The sequence below is a fragment of the Felis catus genome, chromosome D1, assembly GCF_018350175.1.
Source record: "Felis catus isolate Fca126 chromosome D1, F.catus_Fca126_mat1.0, whole genome shotgun sequence".
In the NCBI taxonomy this organism is placed as follows: Eukaryota; Metazoa; Chordata; class Mammalia; order Carnivora; family Felidae; genus Felis; species Felis catus.
The window spans coordinates 11733880-11757017 of NC_058377.1; the positions used below are offsets into that span (position 1 = coordinate 11733880).

At 39.0% G+C, this 23138-nt stretch overlaps 1 protein-coding gene across 1 annotated transcript; it reads right to left on the bottom strand.

Moving 5' to 3' along the window:
- Window positions 1-1131: 1131 nt before the first annotated feature.
- ZW10 (zw10 kinetochore protein) lies at window positions 1132-23138 on the bottom strand. Its single transcript, XM_019811299.3, has 9 exons — window positions 22929-23138; window positions 19377-19511; window positions 14554-14655; window positions 14283-14360; window positions 13970-14129; window positions 12252-12404; window positions 11587-11778; window positions 1878-1902; window positions 1132-1303 (listed from the first exon to the last, which is right to left on the bottom strand). The coding sequence occupies exons 1-9, from the start codon at window positions 23031-23033 to the stop codon at window positions 1267-1269; spliced, it is 987 nt and encodes a 328-aa protein (XP_019666858.1). The 5' UTR covers window positions 23034-23138; the 3' UTR covers window positions 1132-1266.

Genomic DNA, 23138 nt, shown 5'->3' on the forward strand with positions numbered 1-23138 from the left:
CCAACACATCCAGGTAACAGCAAGGAGTCCAGCAGTTGTATGCTGTGGTGACTGAAAAGTAACAGGAGACAGGGAGAGAGAGGCAATGTCAGGGCAAACCCTGTACGATCTTGGAGGCGGCTGTGAGACTACAGGGTCTCGTTCTATAGGAGATGGGAAGCCACTGGGTTTGGGGCAGGAGTTACATAATCAAGTGATATTTATGTAAAAAAGTAAGTAAGACCCCACAGCACAGTTCCTGGGACCGAGTGAATTGCAGCTCCTTAACAATCCAAAATACCTCAAAGTGTGTTAAAATCTGTGCACCTCTAATGGCTAATTAACTGTTTTTCTCAGTGGACACACTGAGTGTACTACCCCCAAGGAAAAGGGAGGATGGTAAAAGGAGAAACAGAGGGAGGGAGAGCCTAATCCCTAACACTGTGACAGGAGAAAACTGGCTGAGGAATTTTCCATTAAGGGACTACTTTCATTTATGTTTTACTTTAATTTAAGTAATACTTTCCAATTACCAAATATTATTTTATATGTGTAAAATATGAAAAAAAAAAAAAAAAACAGAAAAGAAAATACACAAAATTACCCAGGGTCACAGGGGTAAATTACCCCTTTATGCAAATTAAAGAGTCCACTGACTGCGGATAATTGTCGATGCCCTAAAAAGATTCTATCTTTTTTGTTTGTTTTATTATCTTGACTTCAAAACTAGGGCCGCTAGTAGCCTCACAGATGAAGTCAACATGTTCACAATAGAGTATAATCTCTGGACATAATGAAGCCCAATTACATGTGTCACAAAATTGTGTACTAAAATCTCAAGTAATAAAGTTAAGAAAAATCTACATAGGTTGATATACTGTCTAATTTCAACAAAGGTAATTAATCTACACGGGCTTTTCCATGTATACAATGCTTGCGGGTGCACTACTTATTTGGGCCTCACAGCATTCCATGAGAGGGGCAGAGAGCAGGACCACTTGAAAGATGAGAACTAATGTCAGAAGATGAGTAACTTCTCCCAGGGAGTTCAGCAACTGTCGTGCTCTGTTCCACTCTGCCAAATTTCTCTCAAAAATGAGCGGCTTCCTAAACACAATGTAATACAAGATAGCCCCAGTACCTTCACAGTGTTGTGGATTTCAGAGGTCATTAGATTTCTAGCTGCCACGATCACATCCTGACATTTCTTGTTAGCAAAATGAGAATTGATGTTACGGGCATATTTCAGCAAATCAGTAGTATCTCCTTTTAAAAACCTCATCTCCTTTAGGGCATTTTCAAATTCTTCAGTGGACTGTATGATCTGAGAAAGAGAGACATGGGGAAAAAAGAATTATATACACATATTCCATTCCAATATTAAAATTTCAAATCCAATGTACAAAAAGTAAGAAGGACAGGCTGGTCATTTAAGTTTTAGAGCACACCAGCACTTAGCAGGTATACATATATTATATATTTTTCCAGCCTTAAATTCACTAAGAATAGTACCTTCAATATAAATTTCTTACTCTACTTAGTAAAAGAGCAAAGATCTCTGAAACAAATACACTTATTTTAGTGTTCATGGAAACACTAAAAAGAAGCAAAAAGGTACAGTGTCGCAAAAGAGCTACTAGAGCTGATACAAGTATAAAAGAACAATTGTTTTTCAAAAGTATCTCACTAAAGAAAATATACCTAAAAAGAAAACCTACTTCCCAGTCGAAAGGTAGAAAGCCCGGAGAGAAATGAAGTAACAGGAAAAGCTGCTTCCACCTCCTATTATAATTTCCTTAAAGATGTCTCTGAAGAGCAAAAAGTCTCTAAGGAATTACAAAAGACACCGACAGGCACCTGCGGTCTCTGAAAACCTTGTGTGACGTCTCTGTACTTACCTCCTCGTACTGCTGTAACTTGCTGCTATTAGTTGGGATAGAATAAACCAAACAGTTTTTAATGAGGCACTCAGACAAGTCTTCCCAGATCATGTCACCGAGCAGCTCAGCCAATATGATCTCAGATGGTTTTTCATTTTCTAGATCAGTATCAAGAGGTAAATCTGCATCATAAGAAAAAGTTTTAAACAAGAAGCCACTCACAGTCCAGATTATTCTCAAGTTCCCTCGTTTTCTAGAATTCTTTCATTTTAGGATGAGGGGGAAGAAAACAGCACAGATAATCCTACAGCCATCTCAACTGCCTACGTGGGACACAGCATGGCATACAATTATTACTTTACTTTCATTGCTCAACTGGACAGTCTGCACTGTATTACTGCCTGTACTCCACAACAGTAAAGTATTCAGCCATCTACATTATACAGTAACCATCTACTGCTAATCTACTGATCTGATTACATGACAAGCACTCAGAAGTTCTGTGTATCAAGTTGAAACTCATTTAGAATAAAATCCCAGGCCTTTAATAATGAATAAACATCCTCTGTCATCTCTGCCTAGGATCTGCGTGTTTGTCCTAAGTAAAATATCAGCAAATCCCTTACATTACAGCGTACTATCTAGCCTAGCAAACAGAATACCTCAATACCTCTCTGAATTGTATCGTGGGGGTTTTAATGGGGTTATATTTAAAATAAACTATTAATTAATTAAATAATAGTGAAGAATCAGGGACCAATGTAGAGAGAAGAGGAACCATAAAAGAGACCAGCTATTTTTAACCTAGTTCTGATTCACCAAGGAAGACCTTAGGGGATAAGAACCTTAAAAGAAAGTGAGCATATTATCTTAGAGCCTTGAGAACCTTACAATGTCTAAAGTCTAGGCCTGTACTGCCAATATGATAGCCACCAGCCACACTTTGCTGCTGAGCACCTGAATGGTGGTGTGACTGAGGAACTAATTTTTTTTTAATTGATTTCAATTTCAGCTTAAAAATGGAAGCAAGGGTGCGTCATTATAAAGGGGTCGCCCAGAGCAGCCTGTGGCAAGAGCAAAGTGCCGTATCTTGATTGTGGGGGTGGCTACGTGGATCCACACATGATAAGACTGCACAGAACTATACACACATACAAATGACTGCAGGTAAAACAGGTGAAATGTGAATCAGCTCTGTGAATCAGACCACAGTCAATTTGCTGGTTTTGATATTGTATTACAGGTATACAAGATGTTAACACCGGGGAAGATGGCGGAAGGGGACATGGGACCTCTGAACACTGTTTGAACAAAAATTTTAAAGTAAAAAAAAAGTGTAGTTTTCTATTAAACACAACTTCGTTGTTTTGCTAAGACTTCATTTCACTTGAACCATTGCGCCGCGTCAGCTATTGTCACACTTGCTGTGTCTGTGGCGGGCACACGGATCCCCTCCAGCACCGCACACACACATGACCAATCCACTTGGTGTGAACAGATTCATTCCATTCCAATTATTTGTTGACTATGCACCAATGTAACACCGTAATGTTTATCTGAATATTTATGCATACAGCACAAGTTGCAATGATACCTATATAAATTGTAAAAGGCAATTAAGTCAAAATAACTATTTTAATTATGACATAATTATTTCTCTAAGTTTAAAGGAGATAACTATGGACAAGGTATACTACCGATGCAGGATTAAGTGAAGATGCAAAAGCCAATAGAATCATTGGAACAGTAAAGGGAAAACAAAGAGAGACTGGAGAAAATACGTCACAAATTTCACAATAAATGGTAACTGCAATTCACTAACACAAAGCAAAACAAATGAACCTGCTTTTTTTTGAAGATAATAAAACAGACAAGAGACATTTTCAGCAAATATCATAAATATTTCACCACACTATTAAAAAGTACTCTATTCTTATTTTACTTAGTTTTTTATTAGGAAAGGGTACTGAATTTTGTCATAATGTTTTCCATATCTAATGATATAATCCCTTTTAATATGCTGATATAATAAACTGGTTGATAGGTTTTTTATGCTAAACTACCTTTGCACTCCTAGACTAAACAACGTGTCCTTTTTAACAGTACTGTTGGCTTTAACTTACTATATTTTGTAAATGTTTACATTTGTAAGCCAAAAGTAAAATCATTTTATAGGGTTTTCTCTATGTGTAAACTATCACAAAATGTACATTTTCATATTACATTTATGCTGGCTTTTAAAAAATTAAGTAGGACATAATCATCTTTTTCTATTGACCAAAAGGGCTTGATTAACACAGGCATTATCTATAATTTGAAGAATCCACAGAAATTTTAGCCATAAACTTTCTGTGCCTGATGGTAGCCTTTTCAGTGGCAAGTCTTTAACAATCTTTCAAATTTCTTCTATAGTTATTTGTATGTTCAGAGTCTCTGCTCCTTGGTAGAAATCTGTTGACATTTTCTAGAAAATCATCACGGCAAAAGCAGAACTTGCTTATTATGACAAGCCCCAAACCACCAAGGTTTCTAAAGAAAAAGCCAAATCTTCCCTCTCCATATCCACAAGCTTCTCTCTCCACGCCCAAGTGACCAACGTTAAGTTTGGTTTGTCTTCTTCCTCCCTTACATTCATACTACATATATTTATATATGAGTTGCCAAATACACACACATATATATGAATCAAACACACACACACACACACACACATCTGAATTGCCAAATGCACACACACACTTGAAATGGACTGAATTGTACAGAACTGTATACTCTCCCCGCTGATAATTCATATGTTGAAGCCTTAACCCCCAATGTGACTGGATTTGGAGATAGGGTCTGGCCTTAAAGAGGTAATTAAGGTTAAATGAGGTCATAAGGGAGGGGTCCTCATCCAGTATGACTAGTGGCCTTATAAGAAGAGAAGAAACACCAGGATGCACACTTACACAGGACAGACCGGTAAGAGGCTGTCTGCAAGGTAGGGAGACAGGGCTCAGGAGAAACCAAATCTGCTAATACCTTGATCTTGGAACTTCTGGCCTCCAAAACTGGGAGAAAATTAATTTCTGTTGGTCAAGCCACACAGCCTGTGGCATTGTGTTAGCAAACTAACACAATCCTTACATAAGGGACTGCTTTCTTTTCTATAAATTGGGTTCATGCCAACAACAACAACAAAAAAGGATTCATGCCATAGATTTTACACTTAACTTTTTTATGACTTCAAAGTAGACCATGGCCATCTCTTAAGTCAACATATCTAGGTCTCCTTCATTTCTTTTTCATGGCTACATAATGCACCAGTATGGCTCAACCATTCCTCAAACGATGGGTGCACAGTCCAGTCTGCAAGTATATAATACTACTCACACACACAAAGATATAACCGACTGATATCACTTCCGTAAAGAATTAAAAATTGAAATACAGGGGATGCATTTTTTAGATTTTACTATACATATACTATAATAGAGCTTCGTAATATTTTACAAAGTACTCCAAAAAGCAATGAAGGAGACTACTTTTCCACTTTCTTGTCAGAAGTGTTTTACACAGACCTTTAACGTCAGCCCTACGGATGAAAGTTCTACCTTGGTGGTGTGATTTCCGTCCCCCCACTAGGGAGATTAAGCAACACATTTTTTTATGTTTATTATCAAATTGCACCTTTTCTTCCATGAATTGCCTATTCATATTTTTTGCCTATTTTTCTATTATTATGTTTTCTTTTTCTCTGGAAAAAAGTCCTTATACTAACACCTTGTCTGCCAAACCTATTGCAAGGACTTTCCCCCAACCCACTACTGTCTTTTGACTTTATGTTATTGTTTACCACACAGAACTTAACATTTTTATGTAGTCAAATTCGTCCATCCTTTCCTTTATGCATTCTGAGCGTCCTCAGACTATTCACATCTCCTAAATTTTCTTCCAACGTTTTTATTGGTTTTGGTTTTTTTCATAAAGGGCTTTAATTCATCTGGAATTTACATCTGTGCAGAGCATGAAGCAGGAATCTAACTTTGTTTTACTGCACAGATAGCCAATTTTGCTAGCACCATTATTAAATGAACTATCTATAGTCCCACAAAACTGAAACGTGACTTTGATCAAACAGCAAGTTCTCATTTATTCTTGGCTCTACTTCTGGACTCTTTTTTATTCCACTGATTTCCTCGTACCAAGAACACAGTTTTAATTTTAAAATTCTCCCACTAATGTTTTTTAAATCATTATTGGCAATCCTCCAAACTATTTTTTTTTAATATTTATTTCTTTTTGAGAGAGAGAGACAGAAAGAGTGTGCACAAGCAGGGGCGATACAGAGAGAGGGAGACAGAGGATCCGAAGCAGGCTCCATGCTGACAGGAGAGTACCTTGATGTGGGGCTCAAACTCACAAACCATGAGACGGTGACCTGAGCCAAAGTCAAATGCGTAACCGACTGAGCCACCCAGGCGCCCCCAAATCTATTTATTTTTTAATTTTTTTTAATGTTTATTTATTTTTGAGAAAGAGAAAGAGAGAAAGAGAGAGAGCATGAGCAGGGGAAGGGCAGAGAGAGAGGGGGAGACACAGAATCTGAAGCAGGTTCCAGGCTTTGAGCTGTTAGCACAGAGCCCAACGTGGGGCTCGAACTCAAACCATGAGATCTTGACCTGAGCTGAAGTCGGCCGCTTAATCGACTGCGCCACCCAGGCGCCCCCAAATCTATTTTTGATGTAAGCTTTAGAATTTGTTGAGTTTGAAAACATATAATGGGTATTTGACTGGAAATGTATTAAATTTATACATTATTTGGAATGAACTGACAATTTTATGAGGCTATCTTCTAATCCAAGATAGCCTCCCTTTTATTCAGGTCTTATATCCTCGAAAATTTTATGGTTCTCTTCACATATGTCCTCTCCTTTCTTATTAAGCTTAACTTTAAAAATATTATAGATTTTGTTAGCATTATAAATTTCTTTATATTTAATTTACAAGTGATTATTACTAGTACAGAGAGAAATTATCAATTTTATATCTTCATACTAGTACCTATACAACTATTAAGTTTCATATTAATTATTAAAGTTTTAGTAGTCTTTTGGTTTCCTAGGTATGAGATTATATCATTTATATGTAAAGATAATTTCTTCTAATATACATACTTATTTTATTTTCTCTTCTTTGCATTAGCTACAACCCCTAAAACAATACCAAAGAATATTAATGATAACGTGCATTTCTGACTTACAACTGATTTTAATGGAAATAAAGTTTTTAATCCTTTAATAGAATGCTTGTTGTTAGCTTTTTAGAAGCAATTAGTTTTAAAACCAATCATTACTTTAAAAAAATTCAATACAATAAACCATACCATAATTATGCAAAGTGATCTACTACATAGCTATATAATTTACTTTGTAATTTCCCTATTCTTCAAGATTTCATTACTTTCCAGTATTTCAGTATTATAAGTAACATTATAATAACCTTATACACAAATATATGGTAATATATACACAAACAGTTTCATATATTTAAAATTATTTCTGCTTCTATTAAGAGGATCATGTAGTTCTTATCCTTTTATTTATTTACTTAAATATTTTTTTAACATTTATTCATTTTTGAGAGACAGAGAGAGACACAGCATGAGTGGGGAAGGGGCAGAAAGAGGGAGACACAGAATCCGAAGCAGGCTTCAGGCTCTGAGCTGTTAGCACAGAGGCCAACGCGGGGATCAAACTCACGAACCGCGAGATCATGACCTGAGCCGAAGTCGGTCGCTTAACCGACTGAGCCACCCAGGCGCCCCTTTTTTCTTTTATTAATGTGATGTATCACACTGATTGATTTGAGGATATTGAACCATCCCCATAGCCCTGAAATAAATCCCACTTGATCATGGTGAATAATTCTTTTAAGGTATTGTTGGATTTGATCTGCTAGTATCTTGTTGAGAATTTTTGCATCCATGTTGGTCAGGGAAATTGGTCTGTAATTCTCCTTTTTAGTGGGGTCTTTGGTTTAGAAGGTAATGCTGGCCTCACAAAATCAGTCTGGAAGTTTTCCTTCCATTTCTATTTTTTGGAACAGCTTCAAAAGAATAGGTATTAACTCTTCTTAATTTTTTTTTTTAACGTTTTTATTTATTTTTGAGACAGGGAGAGACAGAGCATGAACGGGGGAGGGTCAGAGAGAGGGAGACAAAGAATCGGAAACAGGCTCCAGGCTCTGAGCTGTCAGCACAGAGCCCGACGCGGGGCTCGAACTCACGGACCAAGAGATCATGACCTGAGCTGAAGTCGGCTGCCCAACCGACTGAGCCACCCAGGCACCCCAGATATTAACTCTTCTTTAAATGTTTGGCAGAATCCCCCCTGGGAAGCCATCTGGCCCTGGATTCTTGTTTGTACTGATTCAATTTCTTTACTGGTTATGGGTCTGTTCAAATTTTCTATTTCTTCCTGTTTCAGTTTTGGTAATTTATATATTTCTAGGAATTTATCCATTTCTTCTGGATTGCCTGATTTGTTGGCACATAATTACTCATAATATTCTCTTATTATGGTTTGTGTTTCTGTGGTGTTGACTGTGATCTGTCCTCGTTCATTCATGACTTTATTTATTTGGGTCCTTTTTCTTTTTGATAAATGGAACAGAACAGAGAACCCCAGAAATAGACCCACAAAAGTATAGCCAACTAATCTTTGACAAAGCAGGAAAGAATATCCAATGGAAAAAAGACAGTCTCTTCAGCAAATGGTGCTGGGAAAACTGGACAGCAACATGCAGAAGAATGTACCTGGACCACTTTCTTACAGCATACACAAAAATCAACTCAAAATGGATGAAAAGACCTAAATACAAGATAGGAAACCATTGAAATCCTAGAGAAGAAAACAAGCAACAACTCTCTGAAATCAGCTGAGCAACTTCTTTTTAGACACATCACCAGAGGCAAGGAAAACAAAAGCAAAAATGAACTACTGGGACCTCATCAAAATAAAAAGCTTCTGCACAGCAAAGAAAACAATCAGCAAAACTAAAAGGCAACCGATGGAATGGGAGAAGATATTTGCAAAATGACGTATCAGATAAAGGGTTAGTATCTAAAATCTATAAGGAACTTATCAAACTCAACACCCAAAAAACGAATAATCCAGTGAAAAAAGGGGCAGAAGACATGAATGGATACTTCTCCAAAGAAGACATCCAGATGGCTAACAGACACATGAAAAGATGCTCAACATCACTCATCATCAGGGAAATACAAACCAAAACCATGATGAGGTACCACCTCACATCTGTCAGAATGGCTAAAATTAATAACTCGGGAAACAAAGATGTTGGCAAGGATGCATAGAAAGGGGAACCCTCTTGCACTGTCGGTGGGAATGCAAACTGGTGTTGCCACCCTGGAAAACAGTATGGAGGTTCCTCAAAAAGTTAAAAATAGAACTACCCTAAGATCCAGCAATTGCACTGCTGGGTATTTAACCAAAGGATACAAAAATACAGATTTGAAGGGATACCTACACGCTGATGTTTATAGGAGCATTATCAGCAACAGTCAAACTATGGAGAGAGCCCAGATTTCCACCCACTGATAAAGAAGATGTGGTGTGTGTGTGTATGTACGTGTATGTGTATATATATACACATATATGTGTATATGTGTATATGTATATATACACATATATGTGTATATGTATATATACACATATATGTGTATATACATATATATGTACATGTGTATGTATATATATATACATACACACAATGGAATATGTGCACACACATACACATACACAATGGAATATTACTCAGAATATTCAAAAAGAATGAAATCTTGCCATCTGCAACAATGTGGATGGAGCTAGAGTGTATTATGCTAAGTGAAATAAGTCAGTCAGAGAAAGATAAATATCATATGATTTCACTCATATGTGGAATTTAAGAAACAAAACAGATGAACATATGGTAGGGGGTGGGAAGAGAGGGAAAACAAACCATAAGAGACTAGTAAAAATAGAGAACAATCTGAGGGCTGATGGATGGAGTCAGGTGGGGGATGGGCTAGATGGGTGATGCGTACTAAGGAGGACACTTGTGATGAGCACTGGGTGTCATATGTAAGGGATGAATCAGTGAATTCTACTCCTGAAACTAATATTGCACTGTATGCTTACTAGAATTTAAACAAAATTAATTTCTTAAAAATTAAGAAATAAAAACAAAAAGGCTATCTTCATAGAAGCATGGAACTGAGAATGAGAGCATGAGTACTGGCAAACTAAAGTGTTTCACATTATACCTATAATACTTTGTTCTGTTTTGAATACCATACTTTGAATAAGACTATAGAAGAAATGGAATACATTCACAGAAGAGCAATGAAAATAGGAACTTAAAACGATGTGATTCAAAAAACCTAAGGATGTTTATATTGGTGGTAAGATACAGGGGAAATAACAGCTACTGTAAAGAACTTAGAAGTCCATCATGTGTAACAGGAGTTAGACATGTTATATGTAATTCCACATGGTAGGAATGGCATCCATGAAGCAGACATTACAGAGCAATGTATTTTGAACAACTTTTTCAAACGACTACCTTAAAGATTTTATCTGCAAAATGGAGGCTTTGCCAGTAGTATTTACCATAGACAGAGAAGATATGATTTTTAAAAAACAAACAAAAACTCCATAAAACTCAAGAGTTGCCCAGAGACAGAACAGAATGCATCAAGAGGAAGTGACCTCGCTCTCACTACCAGTGCTCAGAGTGGCTTTGTGATCCATGGATGGGAGTGTGAGAGAGGAGACTCAAGCATCAGAGATCTCTGGTTCTTCCCAATCCTTCGACATTTAGTTTACAACTTTGTTTATTGCTATGTATTATCTCCCTAAGTGAAGGAACAAAAGAACTACCTTGGATTTCTGCAGTTTATACAAGTCTTAAGACTTTTCTTCTTCTCTGCTACTGTTAAAACTAGAACCAATTCCTTCCTTGCTTTACACAGAAATTATTTTACATTAATAAACGAAAGGACTGCCAGGAAGGCATTCAAACAACACCAGCATTTTTTTTTATTTTGTCCACATCAAAATTGTCTGATTTGACTATTAAGCCAGACAACTGAAAACAGCATAAAGAAGTCAAATAACTAAAAAGCAACAGTATTAATACACCAGAAGAACATGTTATTTTTCACAGTATTACAACTAAAATTAATTATTCAGAGCAATACAGAAAATGGCTATCTCGATCGTGAATATATAAAGATCTACCCAACTGGTTGAGATGGAATGTACTTTATTTCTTAAATCTAGTTTGTTTCTACCGGATGAATGGGATCTTCCCAATGAAATACGTAAAGCAGTACTTGGTTCATCTCTGCTTCGCGCATAATTAAAGCAAGAGTCCCAATATGTGATGCTACAAGTCTAGCGAGAGAAGCATAGCCCAGAATTTAAGTAACTATTACAAGTACAGAATCTGGGGTACCCTTGGTGACCCTACTTTCCATATGGGGAGGAAAATGATCGTAAAGCAGAGCAGGAAACAAGAAGGTAATGACTTTACTCCTATGGCATAATTTACTCACCTCCAATCCTCTATACATTCAACTTGGGGGCATGTTTAACTACCTTAAAATACTATTTACTTTAAAAATAATATTGACTTTTTCCCAAACGTAAAAATATGAGAGCACTACCTTGGGGACACATACCTAGAAGGTGTTTCTGGAGCACTTCCAGTACTAGTCTGATCTTTGCAAAAACTTCAGAAGGTGATGGATGTTCCAAGTCAGTCATCACAGATTCAAAACGAATACTAATGATGTTAGGCTGGCTTTCTACCACAGCATAAAGGGATGGGCAAGATGCCAGAGGCCTAAGGATATACTTCAGCAGCATCTGACCTGAAAAATTTTATGAACGTTCATCAGAAACCACTGGAAGAAACTTTTAAAAAGCAAGCATGCCACACCACCCAAAAAAAAAAAAAAAAAAATCTTTGAACCTAACAATAAAAATACATATAATGTGACATCACACACCACTCATTATGCATGGCAGGTTTTACCACTGAAGTTTCCCAGACTGTCTACAGGTCTTTATTTAAATTATTCAAAACAGTCCAGTAAAATAAATAGCAGTAGCCAGTTTAAAACAAGGAAAAAAGGAAAGACAAGAAAGGATCCAACCCCTTAATAAAAAGGGTTATATTTATGAGAATTGCATTTGATAAATCATGAGGCCAAACCCTACATCTATCATCAATATTATCTAGAGAACAGACTTCTCTAGACTTCTTCTCTAGACTTCTTTGCTATTCCTTAAACACTGAACCTTCTAAGATTTCATGTAAACGAAACAAAGTAGTATGTTTTACCAAATGATTTAAGCTTCATTTGTAGCTCCCCAAGAATAGAAAATGCCAAGAGCACCGAACTGATTGGTGGCCCAGGGGTCTTCTCTTCTTTCTGAGATTGTTCAATGCATAAATGAAGTTCTGTTTGTAGGCAAGATTCCACGTTGCTGGTATCTAAGAGAAAGGGGAAAAACATCAGCTATCTCAGCAATACAATACATTCCCACTTCTGTTCCTCAGAGCTCATTCACTACTGAGATTCCTCAATATGTAGTTTTATTATAATACACTTCTAATGTAACCAAATTGTATTTTATTTTTTTAATGTTTATTTTTGAGAGAGAGAGAGACAGAGCATGAGCAGGGGAGGGGCAGAGAGAGAGGGGACACAGAATCCAAAGCAGACTCCAGGCTCCATGCTGTCAGCAAAGAGCCTGATGTGGGGCTGGAACTCATGAACCGTGAGATCATGACCTGAGCCGACTTTGGACGCCTAATCGACTGAGCCACCCAGGCGCCCCTGTGACCAAATTTTAATTATGACATACATGTCCTTGGCATCACTTTAAAACAGAAAATGACTGTTTTTGGGATATTCAAAGAATCAAACTAAGTGCAAAAGCAACATGATGTGCCTAATAAATGCTTATTAAATATGAATGGAGTGAAGGTAAGGAATGAAAAGTGAGGTCCTGGTCTCAAGATATCTTCTTTAATGTTCTTTCTTACCGAGTATAGAGAACAGCCTAACAAGTTTAACAAGAAGGTTGTATTATAACAAAGTATTAACACGCCTGCTATCTTCTCTTAATTTTACATTCTGCTCGGAAATAGAATCCAAAATTTTCTAGATTACTTCCTTCAAAATATGAAATATTTTGTTTGTATAAAATACATATGTGTATGTTTGTGTGTATGTCTATGTACACACATACATATACAGTGAATTTGGAGGCCCCCACGTGGATATGGGCCAGGGGATGGGAGAGACTGTGACCTTTCCCCTGAAACAAACTAAAATTTTCAAGATTCAATACTAGAAAAACATACTAGGGGTAATGGCATGTCGCTTACATCTACTCTCCGAGGTTTTACTTTGTGTAAACAAGACTTCCAAGAAGGCTCACACCTACAAGTGAGCAGAGAGACTGAGAGCCAAACAACATAAATCAAAGCCAGGGCCAAGTAATCCTATTTCTTCATCTTATAAAGCATCCCCTATCGCATGATTTTGCCACTATTTTTTCCCCAAGGACTGAAAAAAATTAAGCCAGACCCCTGTCCCAGTGACCCCCTGTCTTCTTTCCTCACCAAGAGAGAAAATGGTAGAACAGCCTTTCAAAGCTTTCTAGTCAAGGTAAACTGTTGGGAGTAGGGCTGCTGGGAATGGGTGTACCTCCAATGCAGTGGAAACTCGGTGTGGTTTTAAACCGCTGGGACCTCCTCTACCACACCATCATCACGTGAATCCCACCCACCCAATCATCCTCTTCTTCTGTGCTCCTTCCTCATGATGGGGACAGAGAGAAGGATGTAAGGGAAGTAAAATGAGGACACTTCAAGAATCCAGAGGAGTGAGTCCTAACCAGCATTCTGCTTGATATGAGAATTCAGGGCAGACTCGGAATAATGATAAATGAAACCTCCTCATCCACCAAAATAAAATATTTAGAATATATTCAGAGGCCAAACTGGTTCAGGCAGATTAAGCAAAGCAGTCCACCTGAGGTCAGCAGCACCTTTTGATGGCGGGAACTTCCATACAATCAGCTTCTGCCACTCTTCTCCAAGGTGATAGAGTATGTTCTGTTTCTGTATTGTGAGCTCCATGCTGAGAGATTTCAACATTTTTAAATCAAAGCATTTTCTGGATTTTAGTAACTTCAAGCATTTCTGTGCCTGGCAGTGAAATGGAATCATCGTTAGACATTCCATCTGGACTCAGGGCAGTTAGAATCTATTTGTATAATGATAAGGAACACACAGAACACAAAATTTACTGAAAACAAGAAGAGTACTAATTGCTTATACTGTGGAGAAAGAGTTTAATACCTCTTCCAGACACCGAGCAGCAGTAACATACTTCTTCTCTGTTAATGCGCAGTTATATTCTTCAATAGCAGAAGAAAACTGAAAAGATAAGCATGGTTATTAGGTATTTCATTTTATACATCCTATTATTTCAAGTCTGTCTGCTTTTGTTTTTAAAATCTGAAAAAAAAACCCTTAGAACCAGGGGATACACATTTAAAAATGAGACCAACTGAAAACAAATAATTTTCTCGCCCCTGAAACACTGAAGTTTGAGTTGAGTTTAACTGACCTCTTGCAGCTGTTTAAGCAAATTCAGAACTACCGAGTCTCTTTCCAACTGTTGCTTCAAATCTGTAAATTCAGCAGTTGACACATGAAGATCCCGGCGGACCTAATCCACATCAAAGAAAAGTACTTTCAGGCTATACGGTATCTAAGAAACAAGACGTTTGTAGCTAATTCATAAGCTTTCGTAGGCGAACATAATTCACATTGAAATTTAAATGCTGGTTAAGAGCGGAATAAAAAAAAACACAGAATGTATGAGGAAGAGATCTTAAGCATCCACTTAGTCCAAACCATTACCTTCTGCAGCAATACCTTATTCCCGGCAACATAATACGCTCAGGTCACCATCTATCCTTAAGTTAAGCAGTATTTTTCATCAGAGAGCTCATCTACCTGGATGACTAGAGCGGTATCCCCATTGCCAAGTGACAACTCATTCCACAGCTGATAGCTCTATTAGAAGGACTTTATGTTAAATCAGAATCCACCTCCCATCCTGTCCTGCCTTTTCAGGGACTTTGCACTATTAATTATTTCCTCTCTTCTGTACCTTTACCTCTTCCTAATTCATTCTTCGTTTATAAAATATACACTGAATACCCACTAGAGCAAGGCTCCTTCCTTCAGGTTTAAACATGCTGAAATTTCCCCCCTCTTTGAGAAAAAATTTCCTCTACCTCAGCAACCACGTATATTTCTCAGTAGCTACCTTATTTGTCTCCTCCCTCTCATAAAACCAAGCTTCTTTCAAAAGTGAGCCATATTCACAATCTAGTTTCTCACCTATCGTTCATTCTGTAACTCGCTGAGATCTGGTTTCCATCAAAACTACTGCAAAATAGTGTTCAAAACACCAATCAACTCCTTGTGGCTAAATCCAAAGCATACGTCATCAGTGTTTAACTATCTATCAGTACAGTTAACTTCTTTCTCTTAATTCCCTGAAATTATTCTCCACTGACTTTCCTCCTAGTTCTCTGGCCATTCATTTTCTTTGGGTCACTTCATTTGCCCTCTGACTACTTCACACATATTGATATTCCTTTCTCCCTGGCCCTCTTTCTACTCTGAACCAGTGGTTCTCAAAAAATAATTTTATTTTTATTTTTATTTTTTTTGCCCCACTCCCATTCGAGGACATTTGACAATATCTGGAGACATTTTGGGTCGTAACAAATGAAGGAATTCTACTGGCATCTAGTGAGTAGAGGCAGGAGATACTGCTAAATACCCCACAATGCACAGGATAGCCCACCACAACAAACAACTATCCAGCTCCAAATATCAACTGGGCTGAGGTTGAGAAACCGTGCTCTATACACTCTCTCTGGGCAATCTCATCCATTCCCAAGGCTTCAATTTCTAAGGACTACTATCTCAAGTCCATATTATTTTCCTAACCTTCAAACATGTATATGGACGGGTGAAATGCAAATCCATTTCCCCATTCTCTCACAGTAGGAGCACGTGGCTACCCAATGAGACTATACGTTCTAGCTTCTCTCAGTGGAGTGTGACCATGTGTCTAAGATCTCACTACTGAAATCGAAGCAGAAGTGATGTGCACCATTTCCAAGTCTGAGTCAGGAAAACACATGTGCCTCCTCCGTGCCCTCTCTTTGCTCTTAACCTCTGAACAAAATGCTCAACCGGCCCACTGCTCTGAGTAATACACTATCCATCTGCCATCCAAGGAGTCTCATGTCTTCTAACAGCATCCATGAAATCGTGGCAGGCTAACTAGCTAACTTGTGTGTAGATTAAAATCTGAGACCCCCTCAAAGTTATTGACTGTACAGGATCAGCCTGCTAGCCTAAACTACTGCTATTAAAGAGCCATCTGAGCAATTGCATTTCAAGGTCTGTCTCTCTCTTTTCAAAGTCTAGCCTTTGTTTTAATACACTCTAACTGTGCAGCTCCGCTGGGATATCCCAAAGGCTCCCCACAAAAACTCACTCCTTCTCTAGACCCTCTACTGCAGTGAATGGCACATCAATGACCTGGTTTTTCACTATCCTTGACCCCTCCATCTTTCACTCCCCACCTAACGTCCCAAAGATCCTACCTGTTAAACATCACTAGGATTCATCCTCATCCTCTCCTCTATTCTCACTGCCATTGACTTCAGAGCTGGCCACTGTCCTTTCTTCCCTGATTAGTTTAACTGCCTCCTTATGCTTTAACTGCCTTCTCATTTCTCGGTCTCGTTTTCCTCAAGTCCTTTCTTCAAATTGCCAGCAGAATGAGATTTCTAAAATTCAAATCCAATGTCACCACTCTGCTTAAAAGCCATGGAGGCATGGCTTCCACAGGGCCATCAAGATAATTTCCATACCGCTTAACCTGATATACAAGGTCCCTGCTTACCTTTCTAGTCTCATCTTGTGTCCCTTTCCACCACACTCTCTAGACATGAGTCACGTGGAATTGCCACAGCTCTCCAAAAGCAACATCTCTCATTACATCTATGCTTCTGCAATGCTATCTCCTACATCCATCTGAAACACTCCTTCCTCTTTGTCTAACTACCAAGCACTTCAGGTTTTGGTCTGATACTTCTTCCTACAAGAAGCCAAGCTGAGCTGTATTTTCCCTCTCTGACTGAATTATTTCTACTTAATGTGTATCATACTACTTTAGTCATCTACATTAAGCATGACATTCGCATTGTGAAATAAAAAATTGTCTTGTCCAGCAGCTACCACAGTATTTCACACCTAGCAGATGGCTCAATAAATATACCAAATGGCTAAATAAATCTCTATTAATATCTACCTGTTCAACCTAATTCTGCTTCTCCAGCCATAAATTTGAATCTTACTAAGGCTAAATGCCCTTAGTTTCTTTCACTGTTCCAATGATACAATGTTTAGGCATGGACCTTCTCATTCAGACCAGGCACCTTTCAAAATATAACAACCAGAAATGAATAACTTTCACCAACCATAATCTGGCCAGCAAAAGGTACAGACAGTCCATGACCCTCTTGTTACAGACACTGTATGTCTAATAGTACAATCTAAGACTGCACCACTGACTCGCTGATCAATCAACTAATTATAAATACACCTTGAAAATATGATTTGAACTGTGAGAGAGTTGTAAAGTAACAGATTTATGTTTATTAAAACCTCTAATCATCATGGTCGATGAACCGGTGATCGATTTTCCAGGTAACCAACGGTTTCCCCATTTATGAATGAAATTTTCTACAGAACTTTTTTTTTTTTAATTTTTTTTTTTCAACGTTTATTTATTTTTGGGACAGAGAGAGACAGAGCATGAACGGGGGAGGGGCAGAGAGAGAGGGAGACACAGAATCAGAAACAGGCTCCAGGCTCTGAGCCATCAGCCCAGAGCCTGACGCGGGGCTCGAACTCACGGACCGTGAAATCGTGACCTGGCTGAAGTTGGACGCTTAACCAACTGCGCCACCCAGGCGCCCCTCTACAGAACTTTTGAAAAACACTTCTGCTCATTTTCCTTCTTTAGTAATTATCACATAGAGAAAAGACTTGGGTATCTTCCCTTGAGGACCCTGAAAATGCTTCACCAACTTGATTTGGGGTATCAATGAGCCCTGCCCAAGAATTTGGCAATAGATGTAGAAGGCCTCGAAGAGTACACCTGATTAAACCTCTAGGGTCAGCTTTCCTTCCCTCAAATGACTGTTTCCTAAAAGTAAAATACAGGGAAAAAATTCTGGTGAAATAACATAGGTGAAAAAATGTTTTTACAATTATAAAGTGGCTATTTTTGTTTGCAGACTGGCTGACTTCTTTTTGTGATGGCAGCACTCTGGCAAACGTGATAAGCATTTCTAAACCCACCAGACCATCCAGAAGAAACACAGCAAGCACTGGCCCTACACAGTGATACAGTACGAGATGGGCAAGGATTCTCTCTGCATCCAGAGAGTGGCTTTATGACAGGAAGCACAGTGCTTGTAATTGGCAAATCAAGCCTGGGTAGCTCAGTCGGATGACCATCAGACTCTTGATTTCAGCTCAGGTCACAATTGTGACCTGAGTGAGGGTCATTGCACTGTGTGGGTCATGGGACTGAGCCCCACGTTGGGCTCCACGCTGAGTGTGGAGACTGCTTGGGATTCTCTTTCTCCCTCTCCTTCTGCCCCTCTCCCCCGCCCACGCGTATGAGCACTCTCTCTCTAAAATAAAAAAAAATTTTTTTAATTAAAAAAAAGAGAGACAGAAACATTTTAAACTAAGAGGAGACAAGAGAAAAGGCCAAATGACCCAGTTCTAAGCTTTATCTCTTTTTATTCTGAAGACAATAAAATTCTGAGATTATTTTTTTAATTTATAAAGTGCTATTCGAATGCAAGACATTATTATTATAGCTTTAAATTTTTACTATGAAAATCATTTAAATTATAGTTTTGGACAATATTTCTATTTTAAAATTGGCAGTTCGGGGCACCTGGGTGGCTCAGTCGGTTAAGCATCCGACTTCAGCCCGGGCCACGATCTCGCGGTCCGTGAGTTCGAGCCCCGCGTGAGGCTCTGGGCTGATGGCTCAGAGCCTGGAGCCTGCTTCCGATTCTGTGTCTCCCTCTCTCTCTGCCCCTCCCCCATTCATGCTCTGTCTCTCTCTGTCCCAAAAATAAATAAATGTTAAAAAAAAAAAAACTTTACAAAAAAAAAAAAAATTGGCAGTTACCCTAAAATTATTTAATGCCACTTCCATTTACCAATAAGAAAAGAGAGGTCTTGAAAACTTATACACAGAACTGAATTGTCTTAGGAATCAGGAAGCTGAACTACCAGCCCACAAACCTAACCAATATAACAAACCATTCTTACCTCACTCTCTATCCTAGATTTCAGCAAGTCAATGTCCTCAGATAGCTTATCCACTTGGGTAACCAGGTCCTGTGCACTTTGCATGCTAGGCAGGAATTCACTATACTTCTTGCTGATCATGGTGCACACCTCACCCTATAAAATAAGACAGAAGAATTACAGTGAGATGAGTCGAGAACTCTATTAAACATATACAGCTCATCTTCCATAAGGAATCCTCCATGTTGGAGCCTTCTTGCCAGTTACCCACACTTTTCCTCCCAGCCAATGGGTTTCTTCGAAAAACACATTTCTCTTCACAGAGCTAGAGCAAATAATCCTAAAATTTGTATGGAAACAGAAAAGACCCCAAATAGCCAAAACGATCTTGAAAAAGAAAACCAAAGCAGGAGGCATCACAATCCCAGACTTCAAGCTATACTACAAAGCTGTAATCATCAAGACAGTATGATACTGGCACAAGAACAGACACTCAGATCAATGGAACAGAATAGAGAACCCAGAAATGGACCCACAAACATATGGCCAACTAATCTTTGACAAAGCAGGAAAGAATATCCAGTGGAATAAAGATAGTCTCTTCAGCAAGTCGTGCTGGGAAAACTGGACAGTGACAGGCAGAAGAATGAACCTGGACCACTTTGTTACACTATACACAAAAATAAACTCAGAATGGATGAAAGATCTCAATGTAAGATAGGAAGCCATCAAAATCCTCGAGGAGAAAGCAGGCAAAAACCTCTTTGATCTTGGCCACAGCAACTTCTTACTCAACACATCTCCGGAGGCAAGGGAAACAAAAGCAAAAATGAACTATTGGGACTTCATCAAAATAAAATGCTTCTGTACAGCAAAGGAAACAATCAGCAAGACTAAAAGGCAACCGACAGAATGGGAGAAGATATTTGCAAACAACATATCAGATAAAGGGTTAGTATCCAAAATCTATAAAGAACTTATCAAACTCAACACCCAAAAAACAAATCATCCAGTGAAGAATTGGGCAAAAGACATGAATAGACACTTCTCCAAAGAAGACATCCAGATGGCCAACTGACACATGAAAACATGCTCCACATCACTCATCATCAGGGAAATACAAACCAAAACCACACTGAGATACCACCTTACACCCATCAGAATGGCTAACATGAATAACTCAGGCAACAACAGATGTTGGCGAGGATGTGGAGAAAGAGGATCTCTTTTGCATTGTTGGTGGGAATGCAAGCTGGTGCAGCCACTCTGGAAAACAGGATGGAGGTTCCTCAAAAAACTAAAAATAGAACTACCTTATGACCCAGCAATTGCACTACTAGGCATTTATCCAAGGGATACAAGTGTGCTGTTTTGAAGGGACACAGGCACCCCCATGTTTATAGCAGCACTATCCACAATAGCCAAAGTATGGAAAGAGCCCAAATGTCCATCGATGGAGCAGTGGATAAAGAAGATGTGGTATATACATACAATGGAGTATTACTCGGCAATCAAAAAGAATGAAATTTTGCCATTTGCAACTACATGGATGGAACTGGAGGGTATTATGCTAAGTGAAAGCAGTCAGAGAAAGACAAAAATCGTATGACTTCACTCATATGAGGACTTTAAGAGACAAAACAGATGAACATAAGGGAAGGGAAACAAAAATAATATAAAAACAGGGAGAGGAACAAAAGAGAAGAGACTCATAAATATGGAGAACAAACTGAGGGTTATGGGAGGGGTTGTGGGAGGGGGGATGGGCTAAATGGGTAAGGGGCACTAAGGAATCTACTCCTGAAATCATTGTTGCACTAGATGCTAACTAATTTGGATGTAAATTTTTAAAAATAAAAAATTAAATTAAAAAAAGAAAAAAGAAAAAAAAAGAAAAGAAAATCACATTTCTCTCACCCTGAAGGATCCTATAACATTATTAGATGCAAGAAGACAAAAATCACCAAATTCCGCCAGTGCCCAAAAGCTGTACAAATGCTAAAAAAGAAAAGGGGGAGCAGGTTTTCATATTGAACTAGATTAGCTCAGACTATAGCCAGCAATTTTAATCATACAGCCAACAGAAAAGCAAATAGACAAATTAAATTCACAATCTGTATACTTCAGTTTATGAATTTCTATCTTCTTGCTTATAAAACTTTAAGGCCTGATCTTAGAAGTCTAACTTAATTTTGAGTTTCATCAATAAACAAATTACTGAATACTTTGCACTGAATGCTTTGGAAGATACCAGGGTAAATTACGCCTGCTTACAAATAACTTATTTTTAAATAGGAAAAATACTATACACTTATGTAACCAGAATACAAAAATGTAATTAAGGAACAAAGTTAATGTCCTCCAGAAACACAAATGAGAAAGAGGTCACTTCTGCTGGAGCAAAATGGGGATATTTTTCATGCAGAAAACTGCATTTGAGATGGAACATAAAAAATGGGTAGAATACTACAAGCAAAGATGGAGAAATGACAACGTAAACAAAATTGGGAACCAAGAAAAATACTGGGTCTGCTTGGAGCACAGAAAGTAATTGTCTGTTGGCTGAGGATTCAAGTTGGTAAAGGAAACCTGGTGAAAGGAGAGTTAGATCCAGAACGGTAGGGGCCTTGAGTGCCGTGCTAAGGTAGCTTAATAGTCTTTCCACCATATAAAAAGTGGTGAAAAACGCTACAGTCCTGTAAAAGAAGAGATGCCAGTAACATGAATACTTACTGATTTCAGGAAACTATTTTCATAACATCAAGGGTTGTTAGGAAGACCTACTTGTGCCTTTATGATAAGGTGCCAAACTTGCTCCCTTAAATTCAGACTTCATGCGGGTGCACATAATTTTAAATGAATCCAACAGAGATGTGGGTGAATACTGGCAAGGTAAGGACAGCAATACCAAGTGAAAACTGTGGACGGCTGCGTGCTTTTTGTGTGTGTATCAATCTCAAGACAGCAGGGTCCACTAACGTGCTCTTTACAAGTTTTGTAACACTCAGGACAGCCTCAAAGCACTTGGGGGTGAAGAACAGAGTTTAATAAACATGTTGACAGATTTGAACAACAAAAATTTCAGAGAGGAGAAAGGTACCATTCTCCCAAAGCTATTTTATTCATCAACAAATCGTACAAAAAGGAGTGGGTGGAGGAAATGCCGTAGGGGGTCCTGCCTGCATTTCTCTCTCTCTCTCTCACTAGCTCCCTCCCTAGACACCTCGGGGCTTGCAGTCCCACCTCTCCTGCTGGTCTCCTCAGTCTTCCTCCAAACCCCCCGACCCCACCCCAACCCTCCCCAACCTAACCCCACTCACCAGCCACCGTCTCCTCCCCTTCAAGCCTCCCCCCTCCCTAGTCCCCAGCCCCTGTCCGGACTCGCCTCCGAGCCCTCTCCTCAATCCAAATACTTCCAGCCTTCCCACTTCGCATTCTTCTCACTCAGCCTCCCCACCTGACTCTGTTCACACCCACTCTGTCTGCCCTCAGCCCCCATTCCTTTCCCGGTCCCTCCACAAACAGAGCCGGGTTCCTTTTCAGTCGGTCCCCGGGTGCCGGGCCTTCCTTCACCTTAATCTCCTCCACCCGCCGGGTCAGGCGGCTGATCCGAGTGCCCAGATCCTCCTTCTCCAGCCTCCCCGAGTGTGCCAGAACCTCCGTCACGAACGAAGCCATCGCCACGACTGGAACCAACGCTGACGGGGTCACTCTCCGGTGGCCAGCGCGGCAGTCCCAGTCCCGCCGCCGGCGGCGTTGGCGCGCGGCCTGCCGGGAAACTGA